This window comes from Chenopodium quinoa, unplaced genomic scaffold, assembly GCF_001683475.1.
Source record: "Chenopodium quinoa cultivar QQ74 unplaced genomic scaffold, ASM168347v1, whole genome shotgun sequence".
Taxonomy (NCBI): domain Eukaryota; kingdom Viridiplantae; phylum Streptophyta; class Magnoliopsida; order Caryophyllales; family Amaranthaceae; genus Chenopodium; species Chenopodium quinoa.
This window is the reverse complement of record NW_018744290.1, coordinates 696,792-712,657: the sequence shown is the minus strand read 5'-3', so window position 1 is coordinate 712,657 and position 15,866 is coordinate 696,792. Positions and strand designations below refer to the sequence as shown.

General features: G+C 41.0%; 1 protein-coding gene across 1 annotated transcript; it reads right to left on the bottom strand.

The window, feature by feature from the left end:
- Positions 1-132: 132 nt before the first annotated feature.
- LOC110695091 (mitochondrial import receptor subunit TOM20-like) lies at positions 133-5,496 on the bottom strand. Its single transcript, XM_021872301.1, has 6 exons — positions 5,238-5,496; positions 5,028-5,106; positions 4,537-4,706; positions 4,389-4,436; positions 658-753; positions 133-576 (listed from the first exon to the last, which is right to left on the bottom strand). Exons 1-6 carry the CDS (start codon positions 5,331-5,333, stop codon positions 451-453), a joined length of 615 nt encoding a protein of 204 aa, XP_021727993.1. The 5' UTR covers positions 5,334-5,496; the 3' UTR covers positions 133-450.
- Positions 5,497-15,866: the final 10,370 nt, after the last annotated feature.

Genomic DNA, 15,866 nt, shown 5'->3' with positions numbered 1-15,866 from the left:
GCAAAAACATGAGGGTGGGTTCTTCGACAAACATTACTAGAGTACCAGCATTTTAATTCTTTATCACTGTAGTTTACAAAGTAATTATTTAGCAAGCAAATAAGTTGGTAAGCAAGCTGATTAAACATTCAATAACACTGTAATCAAACAAACTGTTGAAGCAGGTACTTATTTTGTATACTGATTAATGAAACATCGTACAATTTAGAATGGTCCGTACAACCAGTATAAATCAATGAAAATTCGACCTTGTAAGAAAACTCCAGTCACAAATAATTTTGAACTAAAGCTAACAAATATAGCTAAACTACAGCTAGACAATATATTTAATGACGACAAATGAACTGCAACCCTGAAAACTCAGGTGTATTCCACGCAAAAATCCGATCAATCTCAGCTGTCGGCCCCCAACTTCTTGACAAAACTTAGGCCACGCTAAAAAAAAACAGATTACCTTGGCTGAGGAGGAACTTGGTTCTTCGCAAACCCTAACCACACCACAATACCAGCTGCAAGAATAACCCACCCCGCCACATCATATAAGAAATCATTGGATTTCTTCTTTTTGGTGGCACTCTGAGAAAAGAGAAATATCCTTTAACAATTGGAAGATTAATACAGCAATAGTAAACATCCAAAAACACAAAAAAAAATTACCTTGGTGGAAGCAGAAGATGAAGCTCCGCCACCCATAGATTGTTGGCGTTGGCTAAAGGCTTGTTGCTTGTGGATCTCTGCATGTAGCTCCGGAGCCTAAAAAAATGTTGCGCAATCCCATCAACAACATAATTTACAATAACTACTTAACATAACAACCAACATAATACAGATACACTTCTGTAGTTCTGTTCAACTAGATTATCAGAAAATAAACGCAGAAAGGTACTCCCTGTTTTCTTCAACCGGTCATTAATGAGCTTACATTATTTTTACCAAACCTCAAAATTATTCAATCTCAGTTGCATTAGTTCTATTAATTTACTGATTTAATCCATTTTTTTAAACAGTTCAGATGAGATAAGGTTTCACGTCAGAGTACTACTTTAGAAAAGTAAAATTCAAGTGAATAGAACACATCCCAGAAATAAAGCTGTGAAATTGCAGCATGCCCACAATTAAAGACAGCAGCTTTAAGAAACAGGCCACAATATCTCCTAAGCCGGTCAAAACATAACTTCGATTGTACCTTCATGTTTTCCGTACTTTTCCTCAAGGTAGCAAAAACACGATACTACATTGAATTAGTCTCCCCACTTCACATCAACCATTTTTTTTTTTTTTTTTTACATCAACAGAGCAGAAATTCCCACCATTAAAGTGGTCTCCATATCATTACTCTCATCCTTTTATTATGTCTCTACCCATTCTCAGTTATAAGTTCTATGTTATTACCTTTTTAGTTATACTCAAATTTGTGAAATTCTTCTGATTGTACAACATTTATATCAAATAAATGCACAAGACACCTGGCCATTTGTTTCTCAATGAAAATATGATGGATTTGCAATTCTACATGGATTTGGTTTTCTCTTCATTGTGAATTGTGATAAACTTATAATCAAGGCTTCAACGGACAAGCTAAAAGTTCCAGGAGATTACAAAAAATATAGTACATAAAACAAACGCGACTTTTTTACTAGTTTCTTATAGAAAGATTTTCAATAAATTACATTGAGAGGAAAACAAAAATATTAATAACAGGAACAAAAATATTAATAACAGGACAACATCAACTTCAACATTAACCCAATGCCTCTGAAAGTCTCCTGTCAGGGTGGCAGTAAGGAGCTAAACGAGACAAGACATTTGGGAGATTTTGGAAATAGACATTAAGAGCCTTAAAACAAGATTTTGGAAATAGACATTAAGTGCCTTAAAACAGAAAAGGAAGTAGGTTCCAGTTGAACCATGGAAAGCAACTTAATAGGATAAACCGATAAAATGTTGAGACACAGACTACATTTAGTCAAGAGCAAGCACGAAATATTCAAATTACCAAAAAAATAGTCCAAAATATATACGTCCTCCATTTCTTTTAGTTGACACGTTTTAACTTTGTGCACTATTCACATTTACAGGATCTTGTTAGATCCGTCACAACATCTTTGCAAATATCAAATTTTTATAATTTTTGTAATATGTAGCTTAAGATATTAACATTTAAAAGTAAAGTACTCCGTATGTGTTAGCAAACATGCCTAAATGAAATGTTTCAACTAATTTGAAACGGAGGAAGTATAGGATTTTTAAAAAAAAACAACTATAGAATATTGAACTTGATAAAATCAGCTCTAAAACCTAACACTCTATTAGATAAGAATGTGAATATTAAAAAATTTAAGGATTTAACAAAGCCCCAACTCAAAATTTATCAACTTTGATATAATCAGAGGGTCAAAGTCACAAACACCAACAGTTTATAAACACTAATAGGAAGAAGATCATTGTAAAAAAAAAGTCAACTGGACAGGCCTTCTATTAAAAGTACTAATGGTGATAGAAAATAACTTCAGCGAGGCTATACGCATGAATGCAAAATTTTGCAGAAATTAAAAGATATTCCAGTAAATTTAACGTAGCCATCAAGGTCTTAGGAATTAAATGGCACCAATTTATGTCCCTTGATTTTGCATACACTAACTAATTGCTTCACAATTAAAAATACAAGGACTTAAACAAGGTCACATACACAACCTAAACCAAACAATCAAAGATTCAAAGGGATTTTAATTATCAGCCAAACCCTCAATCAAGCATGTATTACAAATTAGTAACACTTTGCCAATACGATTCTTTACACATACAGCAGAAAAAACCATGTAATATACATGTGCCAAGTTGAGATTCATATTGTTCAATTATATGTAAGAGAAACTGTCATCCAAAACAGATATTGGTTTACATGGAAAGGGAAAAAAAAAAAAAAAAAAACACATCATCTCAAAACAAACACATTCCAAAATCCAACAGGGAGGAAGCAATCTCACATTTATAAGGATGGCATTCACCAAAATGAGGCAGACAGCTTCAAATAAATAAAGCCCAAATAAGTAATACCAGAATAAAATCATTATAAATACTAACTATTTATTGTGATTTGTGATATATACATAGAACTAAAAGCTACAAAATTACTCTACTTTCTAATTTCTATGGAATCCACATTTTCAAAAATAAATATGGAAAGGTATCTAATACCTAAGCAAAAAGACCTTGAAGTTCAGAAATGAGAGTTCAATCACCTAACATCCATGCAAGTTCATACTACACTGCTTCAAAGAAGATTTGCTCGTCATCAAATAAAGCTCATTTTCCCTCAAATAAACTTCTCATTTCTCATTTAGAGTTGGTCCACAAAATAAAAATTAAGAAAAAAAACATTAATTAACCCAAAAAATTCTCATTTTTTTCCCTTTTAATCAGCAAAACCCCACTCTCACCATGTGATAAGAAATCATAAAACTATACCCACTAATTTTATTTATTCACCTTTAATTCACAAAAACTCTACCAAAATTTCTCTTCTATATACTTGTGCTAAAGATAAGGAGAACATTATTAGCAGAGAGAGGTAATAGATGATAGTGCAGAGACAGTTTAACTATAAATATAACATAAAATAAAAAACGTTAGTGTTTGTGTGGTTGGACCAGGCCAGAAAAAAAAAAGTTGCTCAAACCCAAAAAAAATTGCAATTGAACACTTCCATCTCATATATGTCAAATTTTGTTTAATTGATTATGAATATTCTACTTACTTGGAATGAATAAGGTGAGCAATTTCTTGTGTTTTGTAAAAACTAGCACAACCAATGTTCCAACCAAACAATAGTTCATAAGAATTTGCTGTTTATTATTATGTCAATCGAAGTACCACTTAATTCAACAAACCCTTAAATAAAGGAGCCTTGGCTTCATAAATAGTGATAACTGAAAAACTAGAATTCTAGTCACCATACATGAGACATTGGCCCTTGATGTTGGTACTTCCCGTGCCCCTAAAAGATTGCTCCACTTTCCCTTTTAGAATGTCCCTTGGTGTATCCATAAATATAGCCACCGTAACTTCTCTAGTACCAACCCGATCAATACAACTTTTAGAAATGCAATAGAAAGGGAATGGGTACTAACTACTAAGCAAGTATCACAGGCCTAAAATTTTATTATTTCAAGTTACACACGTCATTTTCGGGTTGAAATTTGTAACATTAACCAAACCCATTTAATTTAAGGCCGGGTTTGTGTCGACCCATCAATAAATCAAGTTGAACAACTCAAACCCAAAACCACTATCTTTGGTTTGGATTCGGGTAACTCGGGTTGGATTAGCTTAACCAGTCAAATATAACACAACAAATAATTTCAATGGGCAAGAAAAGAATAGTGTACCTTTGCAGAAACTTCCAAGGATTTCCTATACAAATCATTAGTAGGATCCTAACAAAAAAAAAAAATCTTTAGTGAATAAATCTCACACCCAAGTTCCAAAATTATAGAAACGAACCCATATCGAGTTGACGATAGTAAAATGATATACCTCATCAACAGCTTGTTGAAAGAAGTCAGCAGCCTTCTCAAAGTAAGGTCGAGCCTCATCAATGTCAGGAACCATAAATGCATGTGTAGTATGAGCATTTGCCAAACACCACATTGTGTCATGTTTTTTAGGATTAATTTCCAGAGCTTCCTCTAACCTCAACACCGCATCTACAATTCACCCAAAATCATCATAAAAATTTACCCTTTTTTAGGAAAACACTAAATTTAATCCTTCATAACAGCTCAAAAAATAAAAATAAAAACAAATTAATCCAATAAACTATACAATAAGTTTAAATTTATATTATTTCAAACTAAATTCATTGCCACATCCTAAATACTCATGAAAAAAACCCACAAACTCCAAAATCCCTCAGAAATTAATGAAAAAAAATTAATATATATATATATATATATATATATATATATATATATATATATATATATAATTCTGAAGAAAGTTTAAAAATCTGAAGAAAATCTAAAAACCTGAAAGCATCTGCTTGGAGTCATCGGGAGTCTGAAATTGAGACAGCTCAATCAAAGCTCCTCCCCATCTCGTCAAATTCTGCAACAAAATAATTCAAAAATAAAAACATAAACAAATTCAGCTAAGAATAAAGATCTCAAAAATATATTACTCGTATATAATAATTAAAATTAAAGAAAAAATAGATTGAGAAGGGAAAAATTGAATACATCAGCATCGAGAGGATTTTTAGTGTAAGCTGCTTCAGCGGATTTGCGAGCATGCTCGAAGAAGAGGAGACGATCGAAATCACTACCCATATCCATGGATTTAGTTTGGTAATGGAGGTTTTATTTTCTCTCTCCTGTTTTAGGGTTTGCGACTTCGAAGATTGGAAGAAACGAGAAGAGAGAAGAAGAAAAAGGGAAAAACTTTAGTCGTAACTCGCAAGGGTTTTGTTGAGGGTTTTTGTTAAGTGGGTTTGGGAATTGGGACTTTGCTTTTGTTATTAAAAATTGACAAAAGCTGGCAAACGTCTTGAGGTCGGATAAAAATATAAAATGATTGAAAATACTTTAAAGATATTAAATTAAAATAAAAATAAATTACCCCAATTAAAATGCGATTTTGTCATGTATTATGAGGTTATAATTATTTTAGAAAATTATTATAAGAAAATACACATCAATACAAATTTAATGAAATCTTATTTGATTACTTTTTATCTAACAAATTAATCATATCATATCATATATCACTAATAAATAAAGTCGGTTTCGCAGTCAAGCCACAAGATAGCGATACTTAGCATTCCAGTTTTTCGCCAAGTGTCAAGCCACGTAGGAGGCAAATAAGTATTATTGTGATTAGTTAGATTAGCTTAGATTGGATGGATTTGTTTAAGATAAAAAAGTATACATAAAATAATTTATAATTCTTTAGAAAAAAATTTATCTTTTTATTGACAATAGAATTTAACTTATAGCGATACACCACATATTATAATTAATATGAATATCCAATTAACAATAGAATTTTACTCTATACAAATAACCACGTAATTATAATTTAATTTTTTTTAGTCTACCATAGATTTACCATCAAAGCTTTTGAATTAGGTATTCTTCATATTCGATTGTAATATTTTTGTGTATGTTTGTGATTTATTATGTGGTTTGTGATACTAAGATATTTATTATAATACGTAACATAAATATACGAAGTATCATATCATAACATATCACTAATAAATAAAGTCGGTATCGCAGTTAGGCCATGAGACAGCGACACTTGGCATTCCAGTTATTCACCAAGTGTCACGCCACGTAGGCGAAAATTAGGTATTATTGTGACACGTATGATGCTAAGTAAGCAAATTTTGGATAGATTTTTTAAGATAAAATTGTCGGATAGAGTTTTATTGTCGATAAACTTCTAATATTTCATATATACAAAATTAATCATAACTTTTAATAAATATCCTATAGCTCGGTTCTATTTCCATCATAAAATTCATTTTAAAAAGTTCTTTAAAATAAGATCCATATATAATATATTAATTTATTTTTAAAATAATAGTGAATATTGGTAAAAATACTTTTGATTAGGGGATTTTTATCCACCAATCACCGTCTGACAAGTGGACCAATCGGGTTCCGCCACGTGTCCTTCACGTAGGCCAATAGGAGCCTGCCACGTGTCAATCACATATACGTCCTCTACGGACCAATCGAGACACGCCACGTGTCCACCCATGCCAAATGGGAAAACCGGCCAACAAGGCCCAATCCTGTTTAGAGGCCCAGTCAGCCCTAGGTTTACCTTAAACCTAGAGAGTGGCACGCTTCTCAAGACTATAAATACTTAATTAATCCTCATTAAAGAAAAAGAGCAATTAATTACTCTCACCTAGAGAAGTCTGAACACACTGATCACTCCTCCCCTAGAGGAACCAGATCTTCCCCCTTTAATTTCCGCACTTATTACTCCTCAAACAAGTACTAACTTGACCGTTGGAGGCGGAGCTCCCAGGAGTCTCCGTTATTTTGCAGGTACAGGCGGCCGGTTCCAGTCTCGGTGTTGTAACTCTCCCGCAGGACATCAGAAAACCCCGAAACATTTGGCGCCGTCTGTGGGGAGAGTACTTCTGAGATGGCATCCACGTCTGTACCGACTCCTGAAGAGAGGCGTCCCCTAGACGACCCTCAATTTCAGTCAGACCATGATACCGAGAGTGAATTCGAAGTTGAAGCTCACACAGCTTCAGACGGGACCCTAAGGGCCCGACGTACCCGTCATACCGAAAGAAGGGAGCGGGAGCATCTTCAAACAGGAAGCGAGCCAGCAGGCTCACCGCCTGTTCGGCAACAGCCGACTGATGGGTCTGCTCCCATCACAAGGAACGAACTCATGACCTTCATGAGGGACTTCAAGGGAGAAATTCAAGAGTTGCTTAATAAGAAGCCTGTTCCGGCCAAGGAACAGTCGGCCAAGAAACCATCCACTTCACTGAAAAGGAAGCCAGTTCAAGGGCGGGAGGCGACTCCTCATCCTAAATCAAGGAAGCAGGAGCCGCCTGCTCTTGATTTCACAAAATTCCGTTTTCCGACAGGAAGTAGGAAACCTGTTCGTCACATTCAGGCGGACGGGTCGAAGAAAACATACACAGACGCTCGTTTGCTGTTAGAACAGAAGAAGAGTGACCGACTGTCAGAGTCGGCCTCTACTTCAAATTTTCAAGAAAGTCTGCGAAATACCTCGATGAGGCATACCCAGTCGTGTCATGAGAGTCAGTCAGGCGGCACCTCCCGTCGGTCAGGCTTTCATAGCGACCAGGCGGTACCAAACTTACCGTTTGTACCGCAGCAACAGTATTTTATGCAGCCACCTCCGTTTGGTGGACACGCAGCTAAAAATGTCCAACCTTTGGACTGGCAGCTACGGTTGCTTAGACTTGGTGAACAGCCGTCGGCCTTCTCCAAGGAAATCACTGAAGCCGCTCAGCCGGCCAAAGTGAAAAATGTGTTAGTAGGCGCCTATGATGGCACTACTAACCCAGAAGATCATCTGATGGCATTCTCCAACCTAATGTACCTTCAAGGGTTGGATGATCCCACTTGGTGCAAGTGTTTTCCAGCGACCCTCAAAGGAATTGCACAACAATGGTTCGGCAACCTGCCGACTGGTTGTGTAAACAACTTCAGGACGCTTGCTTACTTGTTCACCTCCAACTTTTCCATGAACATCCCTGCGAAGAAAACGACCCTTGATTTGGGAACAATTCAGCAGGGCGAAAAAGTAGGGCTTCGTTCTTACATCAGGCGGTTTAACCTGATGAGAATACAGATTCAAGGGTTACCGGATGAGGTAGCTTATACTGACTTTTTCAGGGGTCTCAAAGACGGGTCGACCTTCAAATTTGATCTGGTTCGAAAGAGGGTGGCGACTCTTCAGGAGGCTTTGATTGAAGCAGAAGCCTATATACAGGCAACTGATCTTTGTAGTACAATGAAACAGTCGGACGGGAAAAAGTTCGACAAAAAAGGACGACAGATACAGTCGTCAAACAAGGAAGAGAAGAGAAAAGAGGTCTGGGCGGCTGATTCCTCTAAACAGCCGGCCCAGAAGAAGAAAAAAGAATTCAAACCATACTCCCCAAAGTATGCGTTTAGCAAGGATACCCAAACTATCCTAAAAGAAATCAAGGGACGGATCTCTATTGAGAAGCCGGTCCCCATGAAGGGTTCTGCAAGCAACCGGAACCAAGACAAATTCTGTGATTATCATGAAGACGTTGGTCATCACACCAACGAATGCATCAGTCTCATGCGGTACCTAGACCGCCTGGCTGAGCAAGGTGATCTTGACTCTTTTGTCAAGAAATCCAAGGGGAGCACTTCCTCGAAAAAACAGTCGGCCAAAAAGAATCAACAGGCCGACAGCTCTGATACAGATGATGTAGTCGTCTACACTATTGCAGGCGGCTTCGCAGGAGGAGGTCCCACCATTAGGGGCAACAAAGACAATATCAGGCGGCTAGATGTAAATTCCGTTCACCAAGAACAGCCCTCCAAATATTCATTTCCTGAGATTGTCATCACTGAAGAAGATCTAGGAGGGGTAAGGGGGCCACATGACGACCCTATCGTTATTGAATGTAAAGTGGCCAACCAGAGAGTTGGCCAAATCCTTATAGATACTGGGAGCTCCTCAGATCTTATCAGTAGCAAATGTCTGTCAAAACTAAAATATCACTCTGATTGTATACATCCGGCCTCCCACCCTTTAGTAGGGTTTGGAGGAGGAGTCGTCCACCCTGTAGGACGAGTAGATCTACCCATCCGCCTGGGTGAAAAAGGGGAAGGCCGACACATGGTAGTCCGATTCCTGGTGGTAGAAGAACTCTCGGCCTACAACATGATTCTGGGTCGACCAACCCTAAATAATTCCAAGGCTGTAATAATCCCATCTCTTATGTTGCTCAAGTTTGAGAGGGACAATGGAACAGTCGGCTCCCTAAGGGAGATCAGAGGATGGCACGAGAGTGCTATCTCTCGGATGTCAAGCCCACTGTTATGGCCGCTGGGTCCAGTGGAGGAAAGATTGACAATGTCAAGGACAATGCGCCTGATCAAGAAGCAGGCGGCAAGAAAAGAAAGGCATCCCAGATGGGGGCCGCAAGAAAAGATAAAAAATAGCAATCATTGGCAGAGGAGCGGTCGGATGAATTCCGCCCTCAGCCGGCTGGTGAGCATACGGACCTGATCCTAGATGTCTCCCGTCCTGACAGAACAGTCAAAGTTGGGACGACTGCTCTAGGGGTCCTAGGTGATGTCTTTCACAATCTGTTGAAAGAATACAAGGACATCTTTGCATTCGAAGTCCATGAAATGCCAGGCATTAGTCCTGAGCTGGCGGTACATAAACTGGCTGTGGATCCAAAAAAGAAGCCGGTAAGGCAGAAGAAGCGGAACCATGACGAAGAAAGAAGTCGGGCGGCAGCCGCCGAAGTTAAAAAATTACTTGATGTAGGGTTCATTCGGCAATGTTACTTCCCAGACTGGGTTGCAAATGTGGTGCTTGTTAAAAAGCCGAATGGCACCTGGCGAATGTGTGTAGACTACACAGACTTAAACAAGGCGTGCCCAAAAGACAGTTACCCTCTGCCTAAAATTGATAGTTTGGTCGACTCAACAGCTGGCCATGCTTTGATGAGCTTTATGGACGCCTATTCTGGTTTCCATCAAATTCCTTTATGGAAGAAAGATCAGGAGAAGACGGCCTTCGTCACTGATCAGGGGTTATACTGTTACACGGTCATGCCGTTTGGTCTTAAGAATGCCCCGGCTACCTTCCAGCGAATGATAAACACTGTGTTCTTTGATCAGATTGGGAGAAACGTCGAGGCATACATTGATGATATGATTGTCAAGACTAAACTTCAGAAAGATCATCTGTCGGACCTCCGAGAAACTTTCGCCACACTCAGGCGGCACCATGTCATGCTCAATCCCAAGAAATGTGTATTTGGAGTTGAGTCTGGGAAATTTCTCGGATTCCTTATCAATCAGAGAGGAATAGAGGCGAACCCTGAGAAGGTGCAGGCGGTCATTGACATGCAGTCGCCTCGTACCATCCGAGAGGTTCAGAAGTTAATAGGTTGTCTGGCGGCCTTAGGAAGATTTCTAAGCCGATCAGGCGACAAATGCCTATACTTTTTCCAGGCAATCAAGAAAAAGGCGAGGTTTGAATGGGGGACGGATGCTGAGGCCGCCTTCCAGAAATTGAAAATTCACTTGCATTCCTTGCCGAGGTTGGTCAGCCCTTTGCTCAAAGAAGTACTCTACATGTACCTGGCCGTCTCTGATCATGCGTTAAGCGCTGTTCTCCTTGCTGAGAGAGACGACTGTCAGCTCCCGGTCTACTTTGTCAGTCACGTACTGAAAAATGCCGAGTTGAGGTATCCCCTAGTGGAGAAATTTGGTCTTGCACTCTTCATGGCTGTTAAAAAATTGAAGCCCTACTTTTTGGCACATGCAGTCGTCGTGTATACAGACCAACCTCTCAAGCGGCCACTGACCATCATGGAGTCGTCAGGCCGAATGATCAAATGGGCCATAGAAATACAGAGCCTCGAAGTTACATTCGAGCCTAGAAAAGCAGTGAAGGGGCAAGCCTTTGCTGATTTTATTGTAGAGATGACTCGTCCTCCTGACTCTCAAGTTCCAGACCAAGTCTGGAAGGTATATGTGGACGGAAGCTCTACTTCAAATGGTTGTGGAGCAGGCGTCATATGTCAGTCGCCAGAGGGCGATAGGTACGAGTATGCTTTACGCTTCAGTTTTCAGGCTTCAAACAATGAGGCAGAATATGAAGCTTTACTAGCCGGAATCCGCATGTGCAAGGCGGCAGGGGCAAGAAAAATAGACGCCTGTTCCGATTCACAATTAATAGTGAGTCAGTACAATGGCGAATATGAAGCGACCCATCCGGCCATGATCAAGTATTTACAGGCGGTCCGACAAGCAGTCGGCTCCCTTGAGGATTTCCATCTGGTCCAAGTGCCGAGATCAGAAAACAACCAGGCGGATGCACTGTCAAAATTAGCATCATCCGCCTCCTCTGATACTCCTCGAACTGTTTTTTGGGAAGTAATGGAGAAGAGAAGCATCGAGGAAAACCCTATTGGAATCCTAGACAGAAGCTCAACCTGGATGGATTCAATCAGGGCATATCTGACAAACGGTACACTGCCGGATGATACTCAACAGGCGGCAGCACTGAAAAAACGAGCCACCTGTTTTGAAATGATAAAAGGAGAACTTCACAAAAAGGGGTACCTTCAACCCTTCTTAAAGTGTGTTACTCCAAAAAAGGGACGAGAGATACTAGATGATCTTCACTCTGGTTACTGTGCTTCTCATATAGGCGGTAGGACGCTTGCTCAAAGGGCAAGGCGGCAGGGCTACTTTTGGCCTACTTTAGAAGCAGATGCGATGAAGATGGTGAAAAAATGTGACAAGTGCCAAAGGTTTGGCAAACTAATTCACCGTCCGGCTACTGACCTCACTACCATTCACAGCCCACTACCGTTTGCTAAGTGGGGCATGGACATTCTGGGTCCATATACGCCTGCTACAGGCGGCAGGAGGTACATACTTGTTGCCGTTGACTACTTCACTAAATGGGTAGAGGCGGAGGCTGTAAAGGGAATCAAGACGAAAGATGTAATTTCATTCATTTGGAAAAATGTCATCACTCGGTTCGGGGTTCCCATGTCTATGGTTTTTGATAATGGTCCCCAATTTGAGACGCCTGTTCTCAAAAGCTGGTTGGGTGACCAAGGAATTGCAAACTACTTTGCATCTGTCGGCCGACCACAACCAAACGGCCAGGTAGAAGCCTTTAATAAAATCATCTCAGACGGTCTGAAGAAAAAGATTGAACGAGCAGGCGGCCTATGGGCGGAGGAACTATCACATGTTCTCTGGGCTATTAGGACGACTGAAAAAGGGGCGACTGGAGAAACTCCATTCCTCCTAACTTATGGTGCGGAAGCTGTTCTTCCAATAGAACACTACGAGCCGACTCTTCGAGTAATGCTATATGACGAAGAGGAAAACTGGGAAGCCATGCGCCTGGCGTTAGACTCACTCCCTGAAAAGAGAGGCAATGCTGTCTTACGCCATGAGATTTACCGCCTGAGAATGACTCGATCATACAACAGCAAAGTGCACAGGCGTCCACTCAAGGTGGGGGACTTTGTACTTAGAAAAATGGAAGCTGTTGGTAGGGCTAACGAGTCTGGCAAGCTAACTCCCAACTGGGAAGGCCCCTACCGAATATATGAAGAGATTAGAGACGGTACCTACCGTCTGGAAACACCAGACGGCCAGCCGTTACCTCGAACTTGGAATGTAGATAATCTTAAGAAATATTTCTTTTGAATGATGTAAAGTAAAGAGCTACTTAATAAAAGTTTGCACTTACTATTCAATTTTGTATTAAGAGGGGCATGCCAACTGACTAACAGTCGGCTACTATCCATCTTTATATTCATTTTTAAGAGGGGCATGCCAACTGACAAACAGTCGGCCACTCTCTATGTTTAATTTAAGAGGGGCACGCCGCTAGACGGCTACCCTCACATAATATAGTTCACCAAGAACTATCAAAAAACATGATCAGACCAGGCGTCAAGCCAACTGATCAAAATGTAAAAATTCAATTCGACCTGTCCCAACATTATAGCAGGCGTCCGACGGCATCCATCCGGATGAAATTCGTCGCAGAGAGCAGCTCCCTTTTGGGTGGAACATTGTTCTATAAATTAATCACACGGCACCTATACGACTGTCCCCAAGGGCAATCACGTAGCCGTTTTTGAGACAAGGATAACTTTATCACTAACCAAACTAGTGGTAACAATTGACATCTGAGTCGGATTACCGCCTGTATTACTTGGGATAAATAGAGGGGGTACCTCTTGAGTTAATAGCCAACAAACATTGGCGAATCAAAAGGTTCAGCCGGCCTCCGCCGCCTGGTACCTTTACTACTCAAGCAGGAGTGACGGCGACTGAGTAACACCAAAGTTAACTCATAGTCACTCTCTCAAACTTAGTATGGAACCTAAAAGGTATGAGTCGTCCGCCTGTTTTTAGCAAACAGGGGCTCTCAACCACTACTCCTGCTAGGTTAACAACTTTTGAGTTAATAGCCAACAAACATTGGCGAATCAAGGGGTCCAGCCGGCATCTGCCGCCTGGTACCTCTACTACTCAATCTAGAATGAGGACGACTGAGTAACACCAACGTTAACTTACAGTCACTCTCCCAAACTTGGTATGGAACCTAAAAAGTCTGAATAGACCACCTGTTTTTTGGCAAACAAGGGCATTCAAACTACTATTCCTACTAGGTTTCCCTTCGAGTTAATAGCCAACAAACATTGGCGAATAAAGGGGAACAGCCGGTGCCCACCGCTTGATACCTCTACTACTCAATCACTCGGCGACTAGGTAGAGCCATATTTACTTAGTCACACAAGTAAGAAAACCCTTTCTTGGTTAATTTTACAAATAACAGGACCGGCTGCCTAAAGGTAATCCGATCTTTTAAACGGGACCAAGACCGATTGAATAAATGGCCGACTGATCGCCCAGCTTGGAAACAGACAACCAGTCGTCCAGGGGCATAGGCGGACCATCCGTACCTGTCTACAATCGGCCATGCAAAACAGTCGATATAGTGTACAAATCAATATCAAAATATTCAACACTTAGACAAATTTCAAGCAAATAAAATTGCATTAATGAAGATTAAAATATTCAAAACCCTGGCCCCCTGGCCGGGTAAATACAAGCAAACGGCACGCAGGCCGTGGAAAGAATACATAAAGCTTAAGAAGGGGGCAGTTCAGTATTAGCCGCTGCCGCCTGGTCAGCACTCTTCTTGCTGGACTCGGCTTCAGCTGCATCCTTTTTCGATGCCTTGCCCCCAAGTGGCACAAGCGCCACTATCGGCTGCTCATCCTCAACCAAGGCCTCCTCCAACGCCTCGTCCTCAGCAGCCGCCAGGATCTCTTGATTATATGTTTCAGAACACTGGCGGTACGTTTTTTCCCACGAGGCAAAGTCGGCACTGGGGAAGAGGCGGCTCCAGGTCATGCGCTGGATCTGGGAAGAGTCTTCAATCATCTCTCGGACGAGCTCTCTCTTCTCTTGCTCAGCCTTCTCCGAGAGCTCTTTAGTTAGACTCTTCTCCTGGGTCACCAGGCGTTCCTTTACATTAGCCAAGGATTTCTCCATGGCATCGTATGAGAGTATCTTTTGGCGGAGAGGTTTAAGCTCGGCCTTGAGATTGGAGACGGTCGCCTCCAGCTCGCTGTTCCTCTTCTGGGCCGCCTCTAACTGAGCCCAGATAGCGGCGGCAGCCTGCGCCTGATAATAAAGAATATCAATTGTCAGAACTTCATTTTGGGCAATTTGAACATTGCCTTATCACAGTCAGAGGCGGCCATAGCTTTTGCAGCCTTTACCTCTTTGTTCTTCCGATCAAGCGGCTTGCGAAGGCCGTTCACTCGGAGCAGGGCCTAAGTAAAAAGGGGAACAGGCGTCAGTTTCCAAACAACAAGAAAACAGGCGTCCTGGAATTCAAATACTCAAAAATATGCCAAGTATACCTCAGCAAGGACCCCTGCAATCCCATCAAGGTCAAGGGTGCCGACACCCCTGACCGTCTCCCTTTCAGAAGGAGGAACTGCTTTGATCATGGACTTGGCTACCTCTACCAAGTCAGGCTCCTGAGGGCCGGCTGCATCAAGCGTAAAAAAGCAAGTTAGACCTAGTCAAGAAGGAAGCAAGTGTAAAAGTTTTTACAATTAATTGTCCATACTTCTAGGCGGCCCCGCCGGAGTTTTAGAAGAAGTGGCCGGCTGCTTCTCAGCCGCCACTGTTTTCCTGGAAGACCCAGGAGAGCTTGCAACAGTCGTCCTCCGGGCCTTGGGGTCCGGCTGTTGCGAGGAAGAAGCTCTTGGAGTGCCCGACTGATTAATTGTCCAAGAGTTAGTATATGCATAAGACAACAACTCCTAAAAGAGGAAGAGTTTCGAGGCCTACCAAGGGTGCCCCCTTGTTGGGGGAGTCGGTACAAGACTGTTGCATGAGAGAGGCCCGCAACATGGCCGCCGCAGTCTTGGATGCTGTTATTTTACTCATGGCGTCAGCTGCAAGAAATAAACAGCAAAGTTAGTAAAAATCCCAAGTAAACAAGGCGTGAAAAAACAGAGTATTTGTCAGGCCGGCTACCTCTAGAGCACCAACTGCTGAGGCCACAGGCGGCCAAAAAGTACTCGTCAT